Raw genomic sequence first — 24063 nt, 5'->3', positions numbered from 1 at the left:
TTCAATAATCTCAATTTAAAGTATGATTTAAATAAATGCATTAAATGTGGTGTGTGCAAAAGTATAGATTACAGTTTTGGAATCATGTGGTTCAGGTTTGTTTCCGGAAGTGGATTTATTTTTACTTTTTTGCACCTAGAAAATCAACAAAATGAGTCATTTCAGAAAGGGCGATAAGATTATATGTAAATGATCTTCGTTCTGATTGGCTGCCCACTATTGCGCGTCAAAAAACAGTCCGAGCTGAAACACATTTTCTAACCAATAACGGTCGCGGATGGAGGATCTCTAAACCACTCATTCATTTTCCCAGTATAAACTATAATGATGGAAGAGAGGATGGTCCGTTTAACAGCGTCCTACAGAACTTTAACAAGGCTTACATAACACCAATCAAACTTTTTCAACATTTTGTCACGGCCTGAGCCCATCTAATCTGCCCCACAGTGCTCATACAGGGAGATGAGCTGTGGGAGAAACGAGTTTTCCGCCTGTGTCTTTAGCAGCGGTTCTTCATGAGGGCGCGCTCTTGTACCAGTGTGGGAAACACCCTCAGCTGACGACGCCACGGCACCGCGTGCTGGGCGGAGAGAGGGGGAGCACAGTCGGGGGAGTGTGTGACAAGAATGCCCATGGACTGAGAGGGAGCGAACGTGACGATCCTGTCCTATTTCCCCTCGGTCTCCCCTCTCTGGAGCGGAGAGCTCGTTTTTAGCACGGCTTCGAAGCTCGGAGGTGAAAACAGGAAGATGCTGCTCGTCTGTCTCCGCGAGGCGGTGTGATGCTGGGCGAGCGACGAACGCATGGATGAAGCGAAACGAGCGAGCGTGAAAGACGAGGCGGGGGGGCTTCGTATGTGTCTGTGTCTGAAATAAACCAAAGGGCCCCCTTTTCTTTTCTCTCGGCTCGGCATGTTTTGAGAGGTTGGGGCGCCAGCGGCGTGACATGAAGACGGTTTGGACGTCGAGGCGACGGCGGTTCCTCCGTGGGCTCTGCGTCTGCGGTGGGCTCATCGCCCTCAGCTGCTTTCTTCACGTAACAGGTGCGTTCTGTGGGCGGCGGCGGCGGCGGTGGGCAGGCAGTGGGGGCACGCAGATTTGCGCCGAAATGCCGTGTTTTCTTAGACCCCGGTGTGTGAAAGACCCCTGCTGTGTTGCCCCACATAGCTTCGCTTCAAACGGAGCGTCGACTAGCCGCTGACAGGAAGCTAGAGCGAGCGTGAGTGTTTACATGCTACAGGCACGCATTGAGCTCAGAGAAAGCCCCTGATAATTAGCCATCATAGCTTCTTGCGACAGTTTATCCACTCCGGGCGCCGAAAGCGCTGAGGCAGATAGTGAGGGATAAGGGTTTAACACGAAGGCTGGGAAGGTAGGAAGAGTGACGAGCTACTTTTAGGCAAACCCTGCCCTTTATGAATGCGTTAGAGGTGGACCTGTTGGAGTGCAGTGCAGGCTGTACTACTACTACTACACCCTGGCTGAAATTGCCTCTGTCTCTGAAGAGCAGCACAGGGGCAGCAGCTGCTGACATTTCAGGGTATGACCCCTCCACCCCTCTCCAGCTTTGTTAGCTACCTGGACATCCACACCTGTACCTCCACTCTACTATATTACCAGTCATTGCACTCATACATTAGAGGGAGTTAATCCGTGAATATCCCAGGTGATCTATAAATAACCACGAGGGAGTAACATACTGGGAGTCTTGTCTGCATTAGTATTTAATGACCCTGTGCAGTGCAGAGAAACTGGAGGGGCAGTGCAGCTTCACTTTTTATGTGAATTGGATTTTTTTTTTATTATAAAATGCTAGAACTAAAATGCAGGAAATGTAAGATGGGCTTTTTTTTATTGTGCTCAAGCAATGATGGACCTCTGGATGTCTTAGATTATGACTTGCATGAAGTCTTAGAGCAGCTCCTGACCTTATAAAGTGCCTTTCTTTGCAGCAGAAATTAGGGTTTAATGTGAAGGCTTGGAAGGGGTGATGAGCTACTTTTAGAGGACGCTGAAAAAAGTCCTGTCCCTGATGAAAAGGGTTGAAATCAACCTGTGGGAATTTAATAGACTGTCATTATGTAAAGTCAAGCTTAACCAGGTTTGCATCCTTACAGATGCTGAGCTTGGGTGATTACATACATTTAGACACACTGTTATCGTCTGCAGAATTGTCACGAAAACAATATCACTGTGATCCAGATTCAGTTACCCGATAGTTTGCATTTTCCCTAAATAAAATATAATTGCAATAGTATTAACAATTGGGCAAGCCTTTAATGTTATTAAATTATTACTAATTACACTGGGATATCGATTACAGGGTTGTGGGTTTGATTCCTGGGCTTGGCAAGCTGCCACTGTTGGGCCCTTGAGCAAGGCCCTTTACCCTCTCTGCTCCCCGGGCGCTGGAGTTGGCTGCCCACCACTGTGAGTGTGTGTGTGTGTGTGTGTGTGTGTGTGTTCACCACCACAGATGGGTTAAATGCGGAGGGCACATTTCGCTGTACATTGTACAGTGACAAATACGTGCACCTAGTATATTATTTATGTGCACCTAGTATATACTCTTTTTCAGTGCAGTTTGAAGTGTCCCCTAATTAGTAACACCAGTACACCTACTCATTCATGCAATTATCCAATCAGCTAATTGTATGGCTGCGGTGCAATACATAAAATCATGCAGATATGGGAGGGGAGCTTCAGGTAATGCTCACATCAGCTATTCAAATGGTGTAAAAATGATGTTGGTGTCAGATGGGCTGGTTTCTAGAGGTATTTCTAGAGGTATTCAGAGTTTACTCAAAATGGTGCAATAAAGAAGAAAATAGTGAGCGGCAGTTCTGAGGGCAAGAACATCTTAATGAGAGAGGTCAACAGAAAATGGTTAGTCTGGTTGGAGCTGATTGAAAGTCTACAGTAACTCAGATAACCGCTCTGTACAGTTGCGGTGAGCAGAAAAGCATTCAGAATGCACAGCACGTCCAACCAAGAACAGAAAGCTGAGGTTGCTGTGGGCACAGGCTCACCAGAACTAGACAGTTGAACACTGGAAAAAACATAGCTGCTGAGGCACACAGATGATAAGGTTCAGAATTTGGCACAAACAGCTTGAATCCATGGACTCAACCTGCCTTGTGTTAACATTCGTGGCTGGTGGAGATGGTTAATACCAATTATTAATCACAATTTACCCATCTTCTAACAGCTACTTTCAGCATGATGAGTACCACTCCCTCATGAAACAAAGCAAAAGTCATCTTCAACTGAACAGCACTCTCACACAGATCTGTTACAAAAACACATCTTTATGGGACCAAATGTGGTTCTTCTATTGACATCACTCAAAGAACCCTTGTAGCATCTTTATTTTTAGGAGTGTGTGGTAGGAATTGTGTGACAAAATAATGTTTTATGTAATCTTTTGGAATCCATACCATTAAGAATTGAGGATGTTTTGGGAAGTAAATGGTAGTTCTGTCACAGTAATTACATTATCTAACTTATTGTACAAAAAATAGACATGACATGATATGATTTTTGCTGACCTTGATATTGCCTATTGTGTTCCTCTCGAATCTGTGAGCAGACAGCAACATCTATCATGTAGGAAAAGAGTACAGTGCTTGCAATGACCAATGCATCATTAATGGACCCCCCCCCACCCCCACCCCACACACACACACACACACACACACACACACACACACACACACACACACACACACTTTTTCGGCATGCATGTGAATCACAATTTACCTGCCAAAGTTTAATCATAATACTGCTGAATACAGTTTTATTGCTGCTGTAGTCTTTTGTCTGAACTCCAATACAAGACAAAGCGAAACTCCGTTCGCCTGACGATGCCTGTATCTGTTGGAAAACATCATTCCGGGCATGCCGTGCAAGAAGTCCCACACATCTGCAGAACCGCCATGTTATAATAACTGCATATTCCAATTCCAGAAAAGGTTATCGGTCTGTCAGCCTATAGCTGGTTTTCCCAAAGATTCTACAGTTCCGACCAGAAAGTTTGGTCGAGTGAGTCCAAATGGACTTGGTTTGCATTCCACAGCTCAGTTTTTTTAAATTTATGTAGGATATTTAAATTTTTTTATATTTTAGTTCGAAAGTGTAAAGATTCTTAAAGAAACACTCTTTAAAAGGGTGTAAATGCATGATTAGGCTGTTATATTATCATTACATCACTAAAATGGAAATAAAATGACAATGATCTTGTTTTTGTGCAATTATTTCTGGGACAATATATTGTCCAAAAAAGTGATTATTGTGACAGGTCTAGTAAAGCAGGCCCTGCTCAGTGTTAGTATAATCTTTCTAATGAATTGCTCTATGAGTGTATGTGCAGTTAGTGCAGTTAAATCACTGTTCTGTTTGTGTAGTTTATAATAAAGTTTCTCATTTTAGATCTTGCCATAGATTAGAATGTTTGTACATAGGGGTGTGTTACATAAAAATGTAATGTAATAAGAAACAATAATGTGTTGTGTAAAAGAATGAAAGATAAAATCGACAATATCAGTTATTATCCCTAGGCTACCAGGTACCTGAAGATGACTATCAATCAGAGTGCAAACTGGCCTTCTGCCATTCATTCACTAATCTGTACTTTATTTAATTTATACATTTTCAAAAGAAACCAGTCAGTGAATCGCCATCTGGTTATACAGCTCTGTTTGTTTCCTGCCTATGACATGATATCAGTAATAACACACTGAGCAGCCTGTCAGGAACATCTGGCCAGCCGCCCTCACTGCTGGAAAGTGGACGTGAAAAAGAATGTCACCCAGCACAAATCCTAATGAGTGGGCTCTCAGCCTATTGGGACTATTTTTAGAACGGATAAGTTTACATATGCAAATGAGGGCTGTCTTAGTCAGTAGCCTTGTGGATCCAGATCCTCATTCACGCCCTCCATTAATTACTGCTCTTGCGTTACGTTTCCATGGGAACTCGAGTGGACGACACCAGGGATTGCTACAATCTTTTCCAGAGTTTGCTAATTGATTTCTATTTCCTGATGAAGAGAGGAATGAGGTTGCTTAGGGAAACGTCAGCTGAGCTCCTGCTCAAACTTGTTCTTCTTGCTACTTCATATGTGATGTGAGGGGCTAATAAATATTAGTGGTGAATGCTCATTCTCTATGTTGAAGCCCCTTTCCTGTTCCCAGAGCTTCTTTGGTTTTTAAACTGTTAGTTTCATTCGATTTTTAGATTTATATATTACATATACAACAAGCAACCCTTAAAGAGGTGAGAAAGACCTCAAGGGTAACAGCCAAAGACCTTCAAGCCTTAACTCACAAAAATGCTCTAACTGACTCCCAGGAAAACAGCCTGCAGTATAAAGCACTGAGAACCCAAGAGCTCAGCCCTAAACCCAGTCCCCTCTGTCAGCTGGGAGTCAGCGATCAGAGTCAACCCAATTCTCAACCAGAGCAAATCAGACTATCTAGAACACTGGGACAGCCATACTAGAACCCAGTCTAAATTAGAATGCTATCGGGCCCTAAACAGTATGAATTAGCGGAGATCCACAGCAGAGGCAGATCCTGTGTGGTCACTGAGAGCGGTGAGGTCCAGACAGAGCTGCACTTCCTCCTTCACTGCCCAAATTCAACATAATCAGAGAAAACTTCACCCAAACCCTGAAAAACATCCACCTAAATCTGGAAAATCTGACTGAATTTGACAAATTAGGAATTTTCATTGGCAAAGGCAAAACAGCACCTCTCACCACCAAATATGTGACAACATGCCACCGCCTGAAGGACAGTGAGTGACATCATCACATAAACCCCACCCACCCTAATAAAACTATTATAAATAAGAATGTATTATAAAGGATGCTTCACACCAACACCAAAACCTCAGCTGTGAAGCATGGTGGAGGGAGCATCATGGTTCAGGGCTACTTTGCTGCCTCACGGCCTGGACACCAGACACTCTTAAATATTGAGGAAACAATGGAATCAAAGGGGAATGTGAGGACATGGTGTTGCAGGGCGAGTGTTGCACAGCTCCAGGGGCCTAGGGCTTGTGGGTTCGATCCTCGCTCTGTTTACAGACGTTTGGTGTGTTTTAGAGAACTACCAGACCACATTTTATTAGTAATCAATGCAGAAATCCATGTAATTCTTAGTTACTTTTTTGCAGCTGTAAGTGGGTTTTAGAGTGTATGTTTTGTTAGTCATTGAACACCAAAGAAAATTCCACAGCCTTTGGGCTGGAAGCTTGACTTGACTTAATGGGGTCTGCACATTCTGTTCTCGTTTTACAGACCGTCTCAAAAAGGACTCGGACCTTGTTTGGTCTAAACGAAGACTAACTCAGCAGAGTGTAGAGGAGAACCTAACGTCCAGTGCACCACGAGCTGGTGAGTTTCAGTAACATGTCTCTCTCTCTCTCTCTGTTTCTCACTTTTGCTCTCTTTATCGCTCCATCTTTTTCTCCCTCATCATTTACAGACAGCTGCCTTCCTCACACTCCAACCCCCTTTGAGGCTTGTGTTGCTTAGCAACAGAATCCTTAATTTTGGAACAGAGGATTGTCTGTTTTACTCATTCAAAGTGTCGTACTTAAGAGAAAACACGTCACACAGCCTTTTTTCCACCCGCTTACGGCTCACCTACAGCAGCGCCTCTCTCTATCCCAGCTCCCTCACTCGCTTTGTCCCCCGCTGCCTTTGATTAAGCAGTGTTGATTCCGACAGTGTGAGCCCTCAATTATGGTGCTGCTCCGCTCTGTAATCCCTGTAAGATATAGGATTCTGTTGGTTATGAGATGCTCTGCTGTACAGAAGGATACCATCTTGCTGAAGACTCTGAATATTGCTATATTCATAATTTAATAATGTACTTTTTTTATTGATTTGATAATATTTGTAGGTTAATGAAGATTCTGGTAGAATGCAGTGGAGCATTTTAAGCATGCTGCAAGCAGATCATAAGTTCAAAATGTTGACTGTGAATGTATTTGAATATTGCATTCTTCCAAAAGCCAAACAGAATACATCACTGTAAAATCTGGCAAATATTACTTATTAATAATTTCAACACACAATACTGGGACAAAGTCAGAGACAACCATTCATTTATTTAATTTCCAAATTAAAACAGCCATTATTCACTATGTAAAAGATAAGATAGAAAACATGAGTTTCAAGAACTAGAGTCCATAACATGATTAGCATTCTTTCCACTGTAGGAAGACAACACAGCACTGCGACTCTGAAAGGGGGTGGAGTTGATCAAGAAGAAAAAATCAAACTGCTAAAACTGTTGCCATTCTCAGAGCATTGAGTCCCGACCTCACTATCAGTTTGTGAGATTACACAAATAGTAAAAACCAAAAGATAATCTGAACTTTTAAGGTGTGGAAAAATCAGTAGTTTTCTGTAGAAAGCTGAAAGTGAGTCTCCTGAAAAGAATGGGAGTTTTAATAAAGGTAAATAGCAGATGTAAAAATTACTGAAAAATCTGATACTATATATACATACATTGCCAAATCACCTTTTTTTGATAAAAAATTATTCTTAGCTGATACTGAAAATTACTTGTACAAAAAGCACATTTTGACAAGAAATTACATTTAAAAGAATGCTGTATGTGTTTTTAAATCTTTACTTCATTGTTTTTTGCTTAACATTTGCCTTGGCACGGTTGAGAACCAATGTGTTTCTTGTGTTTTTAGAAGACCCTCTTAACCGCAATATTTCATTTGTGTTTTTTGGTTTGTTTTTTTAGCTGTGCTCTAGCTAACCCAGTAAACTAGTGACAGTACACAGGTACATCCCAGCACATGGAACTCTTTTTTTTTTGTTCTATTCTTGTTTAGTTGGCCTATTACAAACATGAGCTGAAGGGTCTTGAGGTTGATTGTATCCGTAGCACTGGGGACTGAAGTGTATACCATCGCTTTGACATAAGAAGGTCTGCCTCTTTGGGCGCTGAGGACTGTTTCAAATCAGCTAAAGCTTAAGATTTCAATTGGCACTTAGTTACCAGAGACAAAAGCCTCTTAACAACACAGAAGTAAATGGGCCACGGACAGTGGACAAGCATTTTAAGTGCTGCTGTTCATTTTTGGGCTAGATCACGTTGCGGTGAACTGCAGCTACATTTGTACCCCAGTGTTCGTATTTCTGTGTGTGTGATTGGGGTTGCATATGTGAATGCCTGTGCCCTTCGCTCTTACATCTCTCACCATCACATTAATGAAAGCTTGTGGCTTCCAAGCATGTCCGTCAGTGTCCCTGGGGCCAATAGGATCTCTGGCTTGCAGAGAGAGGGTCTCCATGGCAACTACATAGCGAGACCGTAAAAACTCGTTAAAACCTTTAACTCGGACATGTTCTTTCTGCTCTGTCAGAAACATACTTTCATGGGGGCGGATGCTGTGACCCAACCAAAATATTATTCTAGGAGGCTACACCACTAATAGCCTTAAAGCAGTACTGCAGCTCTTTTCTTTCCTGACCAGTTTGAGTAGGCTGAACTTTTCATGTAGTTAACACAGATCTAATAAAGTATAGTAGACTATAGTATACAGACTGGAATTCTCCAACAGCCAGTGAAAACTGGGTGTAAATATATATATATATATATATATATATATATATATATATATATATATATATATATATATATATATATATAAAGCAGCATTATGCAAGCATTGACATTTTTCACTCTTGGGCTCTCCCTACACTCAGGAATTTTGAGCTTTGAACTTTTAAGGGACCCCTAAAGGATACTTAACACAAGTATTTCTGAACATGTTGAAAGATTGAGTGTTGAAGAGTGAACCGGCACTAAAAAAATCAAATAAGCATGAAATGATATAGAAGAGCAGGGTTTTTTAAAATGCAGTCCTGGGGGGCCAGGGTCCAACACAGTTTGGTGATATCTCTACTCTAAACACTCCCAGTACACCTGGTCATTAACAGGCAATTTGATCCAGGTGTGTCAGAGTGACCATGTTCATTATGAAGACGTGTGAACCTTTCAATTGGTAAAGAACCTTTACATCAGTGTTCTTCGAATCAAGCCCTGGAGGGCCAGGGCCCAACACGATTTGGTGATTTCTCAACTTGGACACACCTGGGTCAAATGTTTGTTAATTACTAGGTGTAGTCGGTGTGTGTGAGCAGGGAACTCACCAAACTGTGTTGAACACTGGATTTGAAGAACCCTGTAGAAGAGTTTTATTACAGGATTTTACACAAATACGACAAAGTTACACAGCATTACACAGTTATACGTGCCGAGCATGTTACAGGTTAGTCTATTACAGGTTAGTGGAGCATCAAAATGATTTTGATGTTGTTATTTTAAGATACAAATGAAACACAATGTTGCCTTAATACCCACATAATTACACCCTTCAACCACATCATGGGAGAAAATGGGGCAAATATTTGAAAAGTTCTGAAATATGCAATAATCGTGGGGAGACGTATGGTTTGTTTGTACGTTATGTTTAAATTGGACATGGACAGAATGAGTATTTACACAATATAGGGATAGCATTTCTTTGTGTGTATGTGTGTGTATTGGTGTATTATGTATATGTATGTGTATGTATATGTGGGTATACACATATACATATCTACAATTTTTTTTAATTAAGTATCAGAAGATGTCCATATGATGAATGGGTGAGGGTGATGATGGCGGGCAAAGTTCTATTTGTATCATTATTCTGTCAGTAATGTATCTGGTACTATGTACTAGGTATAAAAAAATGTTAATCAGATAAAAAAGTATAAACTGTTCAATGAGACAACCCACTCTGTCTTTGTGGGCTGCTTTAGTAAGAAATCAGAGCACTGAAGCTGCTGCATCAGAATTACAGCTGTTGGAGCTGGATCCTTGTAGCATTTTGACACAAGCATATCACAGATGTTTCATTAAGACCCCAGGCAACTGTTTTAACTAGGGGTATAATATGTCACTACTAACTTGTATTTCCCTACAGCACACCTGCAGCCTATTGTCTTCCTGCCCACTTCTGCAAGCAGTTAATGAGCTAACAACCCAAGCCCGCCTCTCTAAGCTCCCAGCAAGTGACAGTCCCTAGTGACAGTCCCCACCTGCTCTAAGCCACCAGCCTGTTGGCTCTTTCCCCTATGACCATGGTACTGTAGATTTGATACTGCCCACCAATTACTTTGCAGATCATGTTGGACCCATAGACAAACTTGCCTAGTGCATTAGTCAAGTGCATTCACTGTCCAATAAGTTTCTTGTAATGGGCTCCTGTGAGTTTATCTGCCACTGCCTGAGTTAGTTTGTTCACCCAAAGCTTTTCTTTACCTTGCTCTCTGAGTGATAAAGATGTGTCCACTCAGTTTGTTATGTAAAGTCCATCACACGGACAGTTCAGCGCATTATAGTTATAGGATATAGATTTACAGTCTTTACATGCCTGTAACACCACTTCCTATCCTATTCAACTTTATTATTAGTGTTATATAGACTAACAAGATAACATTGTAAACACTGGTCATCCAGGCTATTGCTAATGTATTCATTATTATTGTTCCACATATTTCACTGTTCTTTGAATTTTAAAAAAAAAGAAAGCGAACATCAACTAATGCGTCCTTTATTTGAAGAGAATATGGGGCAACATAAACTCTACAAACTAATATACACTCACATCCATAAGCCTGGTTGTTTAGCTACTTAGGTCTCCTAATAGGAACCCTTTCAGTTGTATAGTGTGTGATCCCCAGAAATCTTTTAATTAATGTATCCAAGGCTTAACTGTCAGTCCTCTGTTCTCTGCTGTTAGTCTACAGTTTTGCAGTGTGTGTTATTATGCTTATAACCATCACCTGCTATTATTGATAGGCATTTGCTTAATATTGTTGATCCTTGGCTTTGTTTCTTCAACAGACAGAGCTTAGGCAGAACTGTCTAATTGCAGAGGAGCTACAGAGAAGGCTTTTAGATGCCTCATGGCAATACCCTGCACTCCCTCTCTCCCTGCTCTTCCGATGCTGCAAATGGACTTTAGGGAACACTTTAAACAGCGCCTTCTTTCTTCCATTCCGATATCTCTATCCTGTTTCATCAAACCTGTGGATATTTGAATTGGCAAAATTATTTCAAATGCATATCTGTAGAATACAGAATGAGGCTCTTTTTAGTTGTACTCAAAGCTTTCAAAATGGGATACAACATGTATTACTCAGTGTCTGCTTGGGTTGCCTCAGTAGAGGCTAATGTGGGCGTGTCTAATGGACAAGCAGGGACTGGGAAAGGTTTTCAGTTGTCTCTGTGTCAATACTCTAAACTCATCCCCTCTCTTATCCTCTACTAATGGACCATGTTTCTCTTTTTGCATGTACACACACACACACATATGCACCCAGCTATCAATGAATTTCCCGAGGACGTCTTCACTAAGGAGCAGAGGAGGCATGGGGCGGTGCTGCTGCACGTTTTCTGTGTGAGTATGAGATCCGACTGTTGAAGAAAGCACCTGTACAATGAACAGAATATGATGCATTGAAGTTCACTATTCCAAAGGAATCAAATGTAACGATTTTAACGTTTCATTTACAGTGGCATGCAAAAGTTTGGGCATCCCTGGTCAAAATCTCTGTTACTGTAAATAGATAAGCGAGTAGAAGTTTAGGATAACATGTTGCTTTAATATTTGAAGCAAGATTACTTTTTGATTTCCTCCTCAGTTTTTCAGACGGTATATTTCTTTCCAGAATTTGCTGGTATTTAATTAAATCCTTTATTCTCTTTACCAGTGCAATGTTCTTTGTACAACTGGCTGAAGAGTTTTCTTTTCATGAACTTCTGTCCGTTTTCCAACAAACACATCTTTGCTCACTGTGACCAGAAAGTTCTAATTGAACTATTTTCAGAATGCATGTAACTGTATTATTCCACATTTAATATTTAACTGTATTTAAATGTAACTGTATTATACACTTATTATTAATGTGGAAATAACACATGCATTTAAATCAAGCAATTTCACTGCATCCAGTTTCTCAATGTATGAAGCAACAAGACGCAGTTGAGAAGTAAGCATAGCATGCAAGTCTGTTCTCTTAAAAGGTGAAGTCTGTTTTTAAAGTACTTAGCATCTTTGTCTTCTGTTAATGTCCGCAGGCAGTGTACATGTTCTACGCCCTCGCCATTGTTTGTGATGTGTACTTTGTGCCGTCCCTGGAAAAGATCTGTGAGGTGAGCACTGCACCCAACTACTCTCTAATGGTGTGCCATTTGCCATTATTGGTATTTGTGTCCAATAATGAGCATCTGTGGTTATATGCTGAGCACTTTCTTGTGGTTTCCAGAACCTGCATCTGAGTGAGGATGTTGCAGGGGCCACCTTCATGGCAGCAGGAAGTTCTGCTCCAGAGCTTTTTACGTCTTTGATTGGTCAGTAAAGCACTCCTACCATTTGCTATTGGTAAATTCTGTTTATTAGAATTAGATTTGTGTAATATAGATACAAATTAGAAAAGAAAACCGACCTTCGCCTACAGAAGGGTCTCAGTTGGGGAGAAAAGATACAAAATCCTTGAGATTTTGAGATTTTGGAGATCATAAAAAAGCGAAAGAAAAGCTTCCTGGATAAATGTAAAGTTCTGTGTCTGGCCTTTGAGAGCATGCCTCATTTTTCTGAATGCAGGAAATTAATAAAATCTGTGTAGTTTATACACTTAGTCAGTGTATAACCGAGGGAATGAAAGGATGAGTTTGGGATATTACTGAGAGACAGATCGAAAAGAACCTGCAATAAAGGGTTCAGGCTGGGCAGAGCCAAAACTACAGTAGCAGTTAGCAGTTGTTCCATATCTATCTAGATGTTTAACCTTTTATATAAAAGCGCATAACAAGAAATAACAAGAAAACATCCAACTAAAGACTAAAAGGTGAAGTCAAAAAGGCAAGGTATATGCATTATATTTGTATAGGATCGTTTTTTGGAGCAACTTCCATGACCTACCATAACTTGGGAATTCTTGCAGCATGATTTTGATATAATGTTGTCTTAGGTGTATTCATCACTAAGGGAGATGTGGGAGTTGGGACCATAGTGGGCTCTGCAGTCTTTAATATCCTGGTAATCATCGGAGTATGTGGCATCTTTTCTGGACAGGTACGGTATGTCCTTTTCAGCAATGTTTTCCCCAGCAGTAGGAAAGGATCTTTGGTTAATAGAAGTCCTCAAGCCTCATATCTCTGTCTCTCTTTCATTTTCCCCAAAGACAATCTCTCTCACATGGTGGCCTCTCTTCCGTGACTCCGTTTTCTACATTTTCTCTGTCTTGGCCTTGATTCTGGTAAAGCATCACAGAATTCAGAAGTCTTGCTGATTGTTTTTTTAAGATATCTGTATTCTTTTTATTCTAAGCCTGATTTATTACAGACAGTTGTTCTTGACTTGCAGATCATTTATGATGAGAAAGTACTCTGGTATGTTCTAGCTGTTTTTAATAGCTTTTGAAACAATGCAGTTATGCTTCAGCAGCAAACTGTTTTATGAACTGTTACACTTTGCTCTGTTATCACAGGTGGGAGACCATAGTCCTCATATCAATGTATGGACTTTACATCCTTATTATGAAGTATGTAGTAATCTGTGTTTGGACCAGACTTTTTGAAATAGTGTTTTCATAGTATGCTTTATTGGTTTATGTGATATCTTTATATGTGTGTTTTAGATTTAATAGTCAAATCTGGGGATGGGTGGAGCAGCACTTTGGGATTCCTGGACAGCCTTGTTTGGTGAGCAGTCTACGTCGAGATATAGCAGTAGGAGAAGCTACAGCACACTGTGACACGTCCATGATCCTGCTAAAGAAAGGTGTGTTTGTGTGCCCAGACTTTATTCACTGCTGTTTCTGTTTACATTTGTACATTAGCAGACAGTGGCATACAAAAGCACCCCAAAATGTTTTGCGCTTTTACCAAGATCTCAGACCTTAATTAGCTTGTTAGGGCCATGGTTTGTTCACAGTCATTGTTAGGAAAGGCCAGATAATATAAGCCTTAAACCTTGTCCCAACTGTCAACAGTGTTGGCCATACTTTTGTATGCCACTGTATGACTAAAGCATGTTATTATTAAACTCTATATTTGGAGCATTTTTAAACCATGTTTTACATTTCATAGCCATTTAAATGTCTAAAACAAAACTCTGTCCTTCAGGTCAGTGTGCAGGTGATCAGGACTCGCCCGTAGTGATGGTGGACGAACTGATGAGTCTACACCCTCACCAGTTCTCCTTCTCAGAGGCAAGCCTCCGTGTCATGATCACGCCCCACTTCTCCCCCCGCACCCGCCTCAGCATGGCCGGACGCATGCTCATCACCGAGGTAACGCCCACTCGCGCGCCGCACTGCCCGACCATGTGGGATGGATCAACTGGATGATAAACTTAAAGCTGGTTTTGTTTTGCAAAAATGCAGGCAGACATTTTGACTGTTTGCAGCAGATCTGGTAATAGAACAAATCGTTTTCTCCTTTCCTGAATGTAGGAAAAAAACTGCGGTATGGTAGGAGAGTGGCTACACAGCTTTCAATTCACATTCCATTCCATCTACCTTCTCAACAGATGCAACAGCTTTCACTTAGCTATGTGTAGATGCTTTAAAATATAGCATTTAAAATACACTGAGCTGCCAGTTTGCACTATCAGCAAACTATATCCAGATATAGTTCCTCTAATGAGCTAATTTAGCTACTTTAAGATGCAGACAATCAGCTGTGTACACACACAATGTGAAATCCTTATACAACTGCAGTACCTGTAAAATTGGATGTTCTGGAGTGACAAGGTTCAGCCAGAGTGAAATAAAGGCTACCAGTATTGGATTGTGGAGTGGTGGAACTATGTTCTCTGGAGTGATGGACCCATTTGGGATGAGCTGGAGTGGTGTTTCTGATCTAGGACTAATCAGCCAGTGCCAGTACCTGACCTCACTAACATTCTTGTGGCCGAATGCAAGCAAATTATCACAGCACCATCCCTGCATCTGGTGTAAAGCACCCAGAAGAGTAGAGCATGTTACTCAGGAGAGGAAGGACATACTGAGATCCCTTTTTTGCATGTTGAATATATCTATTCATAATATCTGTCGCTGGCAATTGCAGCAACAGACAGACTACAGCCAGTAATTTTGTAGACATTAAGAGACTGCTGTGGCCAAAAGGTCAAAGAACTTACCTTGTGGCGGGAAGGTCACTGGTTTGATCCCCTGAACCGACACAAGTGAACTGCCATTGAGAAAGGCACCTACCCCCCAGCTGCTCCCCTGGTGCCACAGCAAGGACTGTCCACTGCTCCAGGCATGTGTTCTCACTGTCCCTTTAGTTAGTGTGTGCGTTTACTGATTCAGTTCACTGCACTGATGGGTTAAAGGTGGAGGTCAGATTCCTATGTGTGTTATTGTATAATAAGTAGGTGTAATTAATAAACTGGCACCTCAGTGTATTGACATTGCACCTTTCACTGCTGAATGAAATATTTTATTAGCCTTAATGTGAGTGGTTTGTTTATTCCATCAACATGCACATGCACTTGCTTTTGTGCTTGGTTCTCACAACTCATGCATCCTTTTGAAACCTCTCCGAGCTCTGCTTCACCTTTGTAATAGATCTGGACTTCATAAAAGGTTGGCTTTGCAGGGTCTGTTGTTATTTCTCTGCCTCCTCCTCCCTTCCCAATTAATATATACATTATCTTCTTTGCCATCCCTTTTAACTAAGTGTATCTGACATTTCTCTCTCTCTCTCTCTCTCTCTCTCTCTCTTTCTTGCTCTCTCTCGCTCTCTCTCTCATTCAACAGAGGCAGAGGCTGATAAGGAACCGGAGCTCGGGGGACAGTGGCAGTGGAGCGGGGGACATGCCTGGTCAGGAGAGCTCAGGGCCTGAAGGAATTCCCTGGGGCTTGGAGAACGGAGATGCATTGGAGAGCGAGATGCAGCCACTGGAGGACCCCAGGACAATGGGCGAAGGGGCAGCACTAGAAAGGGGAGTGGACGTGGAGGATGCACAGCCCAGAGAAGAAGAGGATGATGATGAGGTGGAGGAAGGACAGCCCTTCAGTCCTCTCATTTTGCCAGGCTAGTCAATCTACAGAGTTTATCTATCTCACAGATAAACAGACTGGTTAATGAAGGCGAGAGGACAACTAGATATAACTGTTCCCCTGTACAAGTGGCAGGGACTCGTGTAGCCTGTTTGTCCGTTATTTTGAGACGTGGCCCCATTAGGATGTTTCTTTTTTATATGTGACCTGATTAGAAAAGTGGTCCTCATGCTTAATTGCACATGACGGTCATAATCCTCTAGACTGACTGACATTTCCAGATCACTGGGATGTGCTCTGGTTTTTTCAGGCAGATGGATCGAAATAAATGGGATTTGATACAAAAACCTTTCAGCAACAGCTTGCACCTGAGTGGTCTCAGGTACACAAAGCCATATGTACACAAGACTAAACGTCAGAAGCTTCTGAATGCACTGTGGGTAAATGCAGAGCTGAATGTCAGAAAGCACAAAGGTAGAACAGAGTGGGGTTTTGCTGGATGACAGTTTTACTGTGTGATTTGTATGAACACAGCTGGGTTTTATGTTGCCTATTTTGGGCTGTCCAGTAATAATAACTTAATTCAGGTAGGTATCGGTTGCAAGAAATGCTGGATCCGATATCAGCATGGAAATAAGAATGAATCTGAGCCAATCCTGTAACAACTCTTGTCTGAAAAACATAAGCGCTAATCTTCAGTCAAGTGCTTCAGTTAAAACGAGTAATTTTTTAAGGACAGATATTGGATTGCTATCAGTTTTTGCCGATACTTAAGATCTCTAAATAAAAAGATAGTATTGTACCATTTCTAAGGTACATACTGTATATGTATGGGGCACCATGACCTGGTAGTCGATACAACATAAATGCAGGGCTCAAGTGATTCAGAACGACAGCCCTCCACCAACAACAAGGGAAATTCAAAGAATCACGCTCAAAGGCCAAAATGAGGCTCTACCAGTCGCGACACTCGTGCACTTTTGTCTTTTCTTAGCTTTTATGTGCCACAAGCGACTTGTTGTACCAAATGGCCCCAGGTGCAAGGCACCAGAGCTGTGAACATGTTGCTGATGCAGCATGTGTGGGGCTGGCCCACGGCTCCCTGCCTCCTCATTGCCAGATATATTACATAAAACTATATTTTTGTCTTTCAGTTGACTTTTTATTAAGAAATATGTAGAATATGCATTCATTGTGTTAATAATCTCTATCTCCACTGTCCAAACAAAAACAAAATGGCAACTTTACAGCAGAAGGTAAAACCATTTCTTACGTTTTAATGTAGGTTAATGTAACGAGACCTTATTCCAAGTGATTCTGGATGGTTTCTGTTTAGCCATTCATTATTAAAAGTTAGAACTCCATCACATAATGTGTGTTTAAATGAACAAAAATGGAGATATATTATTTTGAAATAATAAAATGTGGAAACATTCAGTGTATTATTATTTTTTTCAATGCATTAAGCCTAGCTCAATATGTTGAAATTTTATGTTATATATCTTCCACACTTTCCCTGTCTTCCACATTACAGATTGGAGCTCATGGCAGCTGACAAACTCAATTTAATGCTTTTAGAGCATGAAAGCATAGAGGTTGAAAAACTAATTTCCCCCCACTGTGTATTATTCCATTTGTCCAGGAGGGGGCGACCTGGGTTTGTAAAGCTGTCCACTATGTGAAAAGCATCACTGATTTCTCCTCTTGTCCACAGGAGGGTGCTGTGAACGGGTAAGGTGGTTGTTCTCGTGGCCTTTAAGCTGTCTACTCTACTGCACCGTGCCCAACTGTGTGCTGCCCCGCTGGGAGCGCTGGTTCATGGTCACTTTTGCGGCCTCCACGCTCTGGATTGCAGTTTTCTCCTACCTCATGGTGTGGATGGTATGTACCATGCCTTATTGACTCCTGATAACTGACCTTTAATTAATGTTAGAATGATGTATTAATCTATTCTGTGTTCCAGGTCACCATTATCAGTTTCACGCTGGATATCCCAGATGTTATTATGGGGATCACATTCTTAGCAGCGGGCACCAGCGTCCCAGATTGCATGGCTAGTCTCATAGTTGCCCGTCAAGGTGCATGAACATCACATTCTCCAATCAATAATGTTTCATTGTGTGACTTTTTTTCATATGCTCAATATATAAACCCTGGCTGTGTGCATGTTTTTAGGTATGGGAGACATGGCTGTTTCTAATTCAATAGGAAGTAACATTTTTGACATTCTGTTGGGACTCGGTTTCCCATGGGCGCTCCGCACGCTGGTGGTAGATTATGGATCAACAGTGAGTTTCTGACACTTTCAGTACTTTCATGTCTGTGCTCTTACTTGACATTCTTTAAGTTAACATCTTTCTGCAGGTGCACGATTGGGTCCGTATTTCAAAATTCCATCAATTTTTACATTTCATTTGCATTTTATTAAAAACAATAATAAGCGCTTACTGATCCAAACAGCACTCTGAATGAGCGCACACTCTCATGCATCCAGTATCAACAAAAGCCTCTTACAGAAAGCACTGATTCTACATACTGATTCATTTTACTAGGTGCCGTGTGAGCATGCACCATAACTCCTCTAGCTGCAGATTTAAACCAGTTAATCCTGAAATATTCAACCACTAGGGGCCCTGCGGAAAGAGGCATGCACAAATTTGGACACCCTTGGTCAAGATAGTCGTTACTGAAAATAGTTAAACAAATACACATGACCTGATTTCACAGCTTATCATAGCTTGTCGCTTTTTGTAGCCAGCTAAGTTTTTCCTTTCTTGTTTGGGGGATTTTCGTTTCTAGTTCTGCATAATTCTTGGGCTGTCTTATATGCACTGTCCTTTTGAGGTCTGTCCACGAAGATGTTTAGGTTGAGGGACTGTGAGGGTATGGCCCTGGTAAAATCTTCAGCTAGCGAATCTTGAGCCAGCCATAGGGGATTTTGAGATCATTATGCTGCTGTGGAAGTTATCCTCTTTTCATCTTTAGCTTTTTTTACACAGAGGAGCTCAGGCAGATCTGCTTGTAGGACTGCCTTTCTCAAGCTATCTTGGTCTTCCTCAGATTGGACCTCAACTTCTCCTCCACTGTTCCTATTAACTGCCATTTGCTGTGCTATCTTTTTATAACATTCTCCTTATTGTGAGCTTTAGTTATTTGTATTTTCAGAGTGCTAGGCAGCTGCTTAGAGATCCTCGTGGCGGCAGATTGTTGGTTCAAGGTTTAAGTATAGAACTATCAAGCTAATTAATCTTAGTTTTCTTATGTTAGTAATCTTATGTTATTTGAGAACTTAATTTTTTTGGGGTGCCCAAACGTTTTCATGGTGCATTTTTCCTTATCTTTCTACAATTGTACAAAACCAAAATAATACCAAAATAGTTTTCTACTCAACTATCCATAGTAACACTTTTTGACCAGACAAGCCCATGCTTTTGCATTTCCACTGTAGATATGATGACATTAGGCCTGGTATCTGCTGCATTTCGTTCATTTGTTTATTCATGTATGCATGTATGTTTTGATTTATTTATTTAAATATCTTCTGTCTTCCTTAGGTCTTCATCAACAGTAGAGGGCTGGTGTACTCAGTCATTTTACTGCTTGCTTCAGTCTTTCTTACTGTGAGTATTCAGGTTAATAACTGTTGTTGAAGTAGCTAAAGGCCACATCTGAAGCACACAAGCAGTTTACACAGGGAATTCTTTTGACTGTATTTAGAAAAAAAGAAACTAAAAGCCTGTTGACCTGAAACACATTTGTAATAGAACCTGGTGATTATTTTTCTATTCAGGGAAACAGTATTGTAGTGGTTGTTGACTGTTGTATGCTCCGATTTCAGATTACAGTATTCAATTTGTCTGTCACATGAACACAGGTTCTGTTCTTGTATACTGCAACCCACTTTAACCTATGGCTGTTCTACGTTTAAGAGCTAGAAAACAGTAAATACATAAAACAAATCCATTATGTCCACAATTTCAACAAAAATAAGTGAAATGAGTTTCTTCTGGATGTAAGTTTTACAACTGTTTCCAAGTTATGGCAAATCAAATCTGTTTGATTTTGTCTATAGACGTGGTGGATAGAGTATTTCTTTCATTTATTTATTTAATTAATAACACACATTGTTTATAAAAGATATGAAGAAACACAGTGGCAGTTTAATCAGTTCTTTATTTGCTCTTTCCTTGTGCTGTAGGTTCTAAGTGTACATCTGAACCACTGGAGGCTGGACCGGAGGTTAGGATTGGGTCTTATGGTCCTCTATGCCATCTTCCTTCTCTGCTCCATCTGCTTTGAGAAGCTGTAGGCCAGCACATTCCAAGCTAACAATGCTTTTCACTGACTAAAACCCTGAATCAGTCATTCAAACACCTGATTACTACTATTATCTCATCTGGGCACTGAGGGCAGAACACTGTATGGGTCAGACAGGGATAAGAGGTCATTGAGCAGTCAGGGAGGTGTAGTTATGCATACTTTACAACAGGTGTTGCCCATGTCAAAGTCTTTACTCGGCATTCTACTGGTCTGCAGATAGGGAATAAGAGCATGCCTAAATCAGAACAAACATAAACCTACAGTTGTTTGAGCCTTCAGTAGGAGTGTCTCAGCAATTAAGCGCACTGCAAGACATAGGGGAAAGCTTCATAAGTACTTTGTGTGGTAAGGTGGATTAAGCAACGTGCTGTTACTTTAGCTTGAGTGCAGACCGTCATTCAAAGTGTATTACAATCCTTAAAAGTGTGGGAGTAGGACTTTGGAAGTAGGAAGGAGTAGGATGATTGCTTAAAAAGATTATAGGGAGCTAATAAATTGCTTATTGGCTGTTATTGGACAGACCTATCTGAGAGTTCCTACCCCTGGTAACTTTGTGTATCAGAATTCAAGCCACAAGATGTGATGTTTACAACACACAAGACACCTCTTTACCTTCAACGTGTTCTTAATTCTACTCTGTTAGCAAAAAAACAGTTTCTAAGTAATTCTAAGCAAAATGACAAAATTGCAGTGTGTTAAAAACAGTCCTCTTAATCCTTATGTACATGTCATTTCTGAAGTTGATTTTTTAAATCTTTTTTTTTCTTTTAAAATGTTGTTTAGCACCAGAAGAACACTTGCATCGTAAAGTTGTCTGTATTTCTGTATTTGATGGTTAGTTTTAAACATTTACCAAAAATGTCCCCTGTTGTTTAATATGTGGAAAAAACTTTTACATTCTAGTAGTTTTATACAAACACTTCAGACACTTTAGGTGTGTTTGAGATACATTTTAAAGCAAACAAAATTACCATATTACCTTCACAACCCTTTTAAACGCTAGTCTGTTGATCGCAGTTTACATCGTACTTTACAAAATCCATGAGCCCTACACATGCATTGAATAAAGAGCAACACAAATCTGAAATATTTGATGCATCAATGGTTTTCGGCCTCCCTGTCGGTACATAAATGATTTTCTTTAACTTATTTTTCTCCATGTGTTAAATATTGTTTCGTGTTAGATGAGTATTACGGTTGAAACCCTGAGTGCACTAAAACGCTTTTGTAATATAAGCATATTGTCAAATGATTTTCACCAATAGTGTTTTTTTATTCTATGGAAAAATTCTATAATTGTCTCACAGTAATGAAGTTTTATTTATTTTTATTTTTAAATTGATTAAAAAGTCACTATGGATTTAATATATTGAAATAATAGATTTATCACAGATATAGCTTCGCTTAAAGTCTTTTTTGTCTTGGAAGATCCAAGCCTGGTCATAGTATTCCTTCTTTACAGTCACATACAGAGACATGAATAGTCTCATATCATACTGTCCGATCTGCTGTACACTCGCTTAATTCTGTGAGAAGTTACCTGCACTGGTTCCTTTCTTTTCTTTCATTTTCAAGTGGTTTAGGGGCATACCTGACTTTATACCCCTTTCCTCTGTTACAATTCCATCTGTATTCTTAAAGAACATGAAACTTTGTATGTTGTTGAGAGTGCAATTAAACAAGTACGGTGCAAAATATCATCTTTCATTTTGGCACTTCAATCTAATGTCAACACAGGCAGAAACTGTCAAGTATGTCAGTATGTGAGAAGGGCATTCTTAGGCACAAGAATGTTCTAAACAGCTAATGAAATAAATATATATGTAGAAGAATCATGTTTGTTTGCCTAAATAACCATTTTTGTGATAGAGGTCTGATTGTAAAGAACTTTTAAATCAAGTAAAGGTTCATGAAGTCTTTAAAAGGTTCTTCACACTCACACATCTCTATTACAAAAAATGGCTCTTTATGGAAACAAAAGTGGTTCTTCTGTGGCATCGCTCAAAGAACTATTGGTGGTGGTTTTATTGTTAAGAGTGTATGAACCTGTATTAATCTACACTTATGTAATTGACCTATATACAGATATACTGTATTTACCTATACCTGTGCAGCCTGTCAGAATTCACACAAATGAAAAATTACTGTTACACTATGCAGCATTTATTACCTTAAAATAAGCTTCTGAATCATTCTAATGCTCTACTGACTGTATAAAAGGGAACAGCTTCACTCCCATTGCTACTCTGGGCTCAGCACGCTGCTTACTGCACTACGTAACTTAAGAACCGGAGATTATAACGCTTGTAAGAACTGCATAATGCTCTTCTATGTCAGTCCACACGTTTCATTCATTTTCAATGACAGTTCTATATCTCATAGCACGTTCAGAGAAAAGCGGTGGCTCAAATTATGATATACACTTCCCGACTGTAGGGGGAGCCCAGGAACAAGAAATGCCCATCCTCCAGCAGCAGCCTTCTCCCTGTCTAAAACAGCCCTATCTAAAGTGCCTGTTCCTTTAAATAATAATGAACCACTGCTGCCCCACCCCCTACACTTTTATCCTCACTCCTCTGCACTGACTGCACAAATTCTTACACTTCACTTCTAAATGTATTCTCATTTGTCCCTGTTTGTGCTGCCTAGCTAATGTTTACTTCACCTTGAGGTCACATCTCTCTTACTCTTGTTTTCCTGTGCCACATACACACTTTCTCTGTCTCTTCCAGCTGTACTCTTTGTACCTGCCTTTCTGTCCTTAGCTTTCCATCTATTTTAATCGGGATCATTACACACTCATGACACAGTATATTGTTTGCAGTCTGCAGTCTAATCTTTTGGCTGCATATTTTTCGAATATCCTAAAATTTGCCCAAGCTCCAAAAATGTTTTTCATTAAATGTCCCCTTTCAACATCTCGGTGGGCTACTGTGAGATTCCATGCCAAAGAAAAAATCTTAAAAGAAAAAATCTTCCAATCCAATCCAATATTCCAATCCTGCCTGAGAGAAGACTCCAAACATTGGAATTAAACCACACTGTTTCCACAGAGTACATAGAGAAGCCTGTGTAGCTTCACAAAACAAAGTATCTTGAATTATTGCTCCATGAAGAACTTTAATGGTTTTACTTCCTAACTGTGATTTCTTTTTTTTTTTAGCTCGACACTGTGCTTTATCAAAGATCAATTTCAGAAACTTACAGACAGCCTTATCCATCATCACACAACACTGTGTACATCTGAAACCAACCTGTATTACTCACCTTTCACTTTGATAAATACAGACCAGACAAGCAATAGCCGTGACCTGCGACAAATGTCACCACATGCCACCACAAGATCCAGTACAACAGTCATAAAAAAAAGAGTGTACATACTGGCAGACTTTAATCAGAGGTCAGTGAAGTTGCATGAAGAAAGAACTAAGTAGGACTACGTTTAGTTAGTATTCTGAGGTACTACATTTACTGAAAACACTGGTTCTTTAAATTTACTTTAAATTTGATTCATATGTGCACAGAAAATTATGTAAGATTGTTGTAAAAATGTGTGGAAATGATCACATTTGAATCAAGCAGATTGTGGCTCATTTTGGCTCATTTTACATCACAGTTCTTCCTTATATCTTAAGCGAGGCACATTCCAGCTTT

The 24063-nt window shown here is 40.4% G+C and overlaps 1 protein-coding gene across 3 annotated transcripts; it reads left to right on the top strand.

The window, feature by feature from the left end:
* Positions 1-307: 307 nt before the first annotated feature.
* slc24a6a (solute carrier family 24 member 6a) lies at positions 308-22104 on the top strand. Of its 3 annotated transcripts, none has more exons than XM_072663039.1 (17): positions 308-1042; positions 6301-6396; positions 11401-11477; positions 12158-12232; positions 12346-12430; positions 13051-13154; positions 13264-13338; positions 13446-13471; positions 13570-13596; positions 13720-13862; positions 14207-14373; positions 15847-16123; positions 17804-17970; positions 18053-18167; positions 18265-18377; positions 19644-19709; positions 20288-22104. In XM_072663039.1, exons 1-17 carry the CDS (start codon positions 946-948, stop codon positions 20396-20398), a joined length of 1821 nt encoding a protein of 606 aa, XP_072519140.1. In that variant the 5' UTR covers positions 308-945; the 3' UTR covers positions 20399-22104. The 3 variants fall into 3 exon arrangements, with proteins under 3 accessions (XP_072519140.1, XP_072519139.1, XP_072519141.1); XM_072663038.1 differs by having other exon boundaries at positions 13570-13623; XM_072663040.1 differs by having other exon boundaries at positions 309-1042; positions 13570-13623; positions 14207-14292.
* Positions 22105-24063: the final 1959 nt, after the last annotated feature.

This window comes from Salminus brasiliensis, chromosome 19 (genome assembly GCF_030463535.1).
Source record: "Salminus brasiliensis chromosome 19, fSalBra1.hap2, whole genome shotgun sequence".
NCBI classification, from domain to species: Eukaryota; Metazoa; Chordata; class Actinopteri; order Characiformes; family Bryconidae; genus Salminus; species Salminus brasiliensis.
This window is presented reverse-complemented; position numbering and strand designations above follow the sequence as displayed.

What these genes read in the sequence shown, in the direction of transcription:
- slc24a6a (XM_072663038.1), top strand. Translation starts at nt 946, where the DNA reads ATGAAGACGGTTTGGACGTCGAGGCGACGGCGGTTCCTCCGTGGGCTC. An exon ending in GTCCAGTGCACCACGAGCTG is followed by an intron (nt 6,397 to 11,400) that starts GTGAGTTTCAGT and finishes ATATGCACCCAG; the next exon opens with CTATCAATGAATTTCCCGAG. An exon ending in GACGCATGCTCATCACCGAG is followed by an intron (nt 14,374 to 15,846) that starts GTAACGCCCACT and finishes CTCATTCAACAG; the next exon opens with AGGCAGAGGCTGATAAGGAA.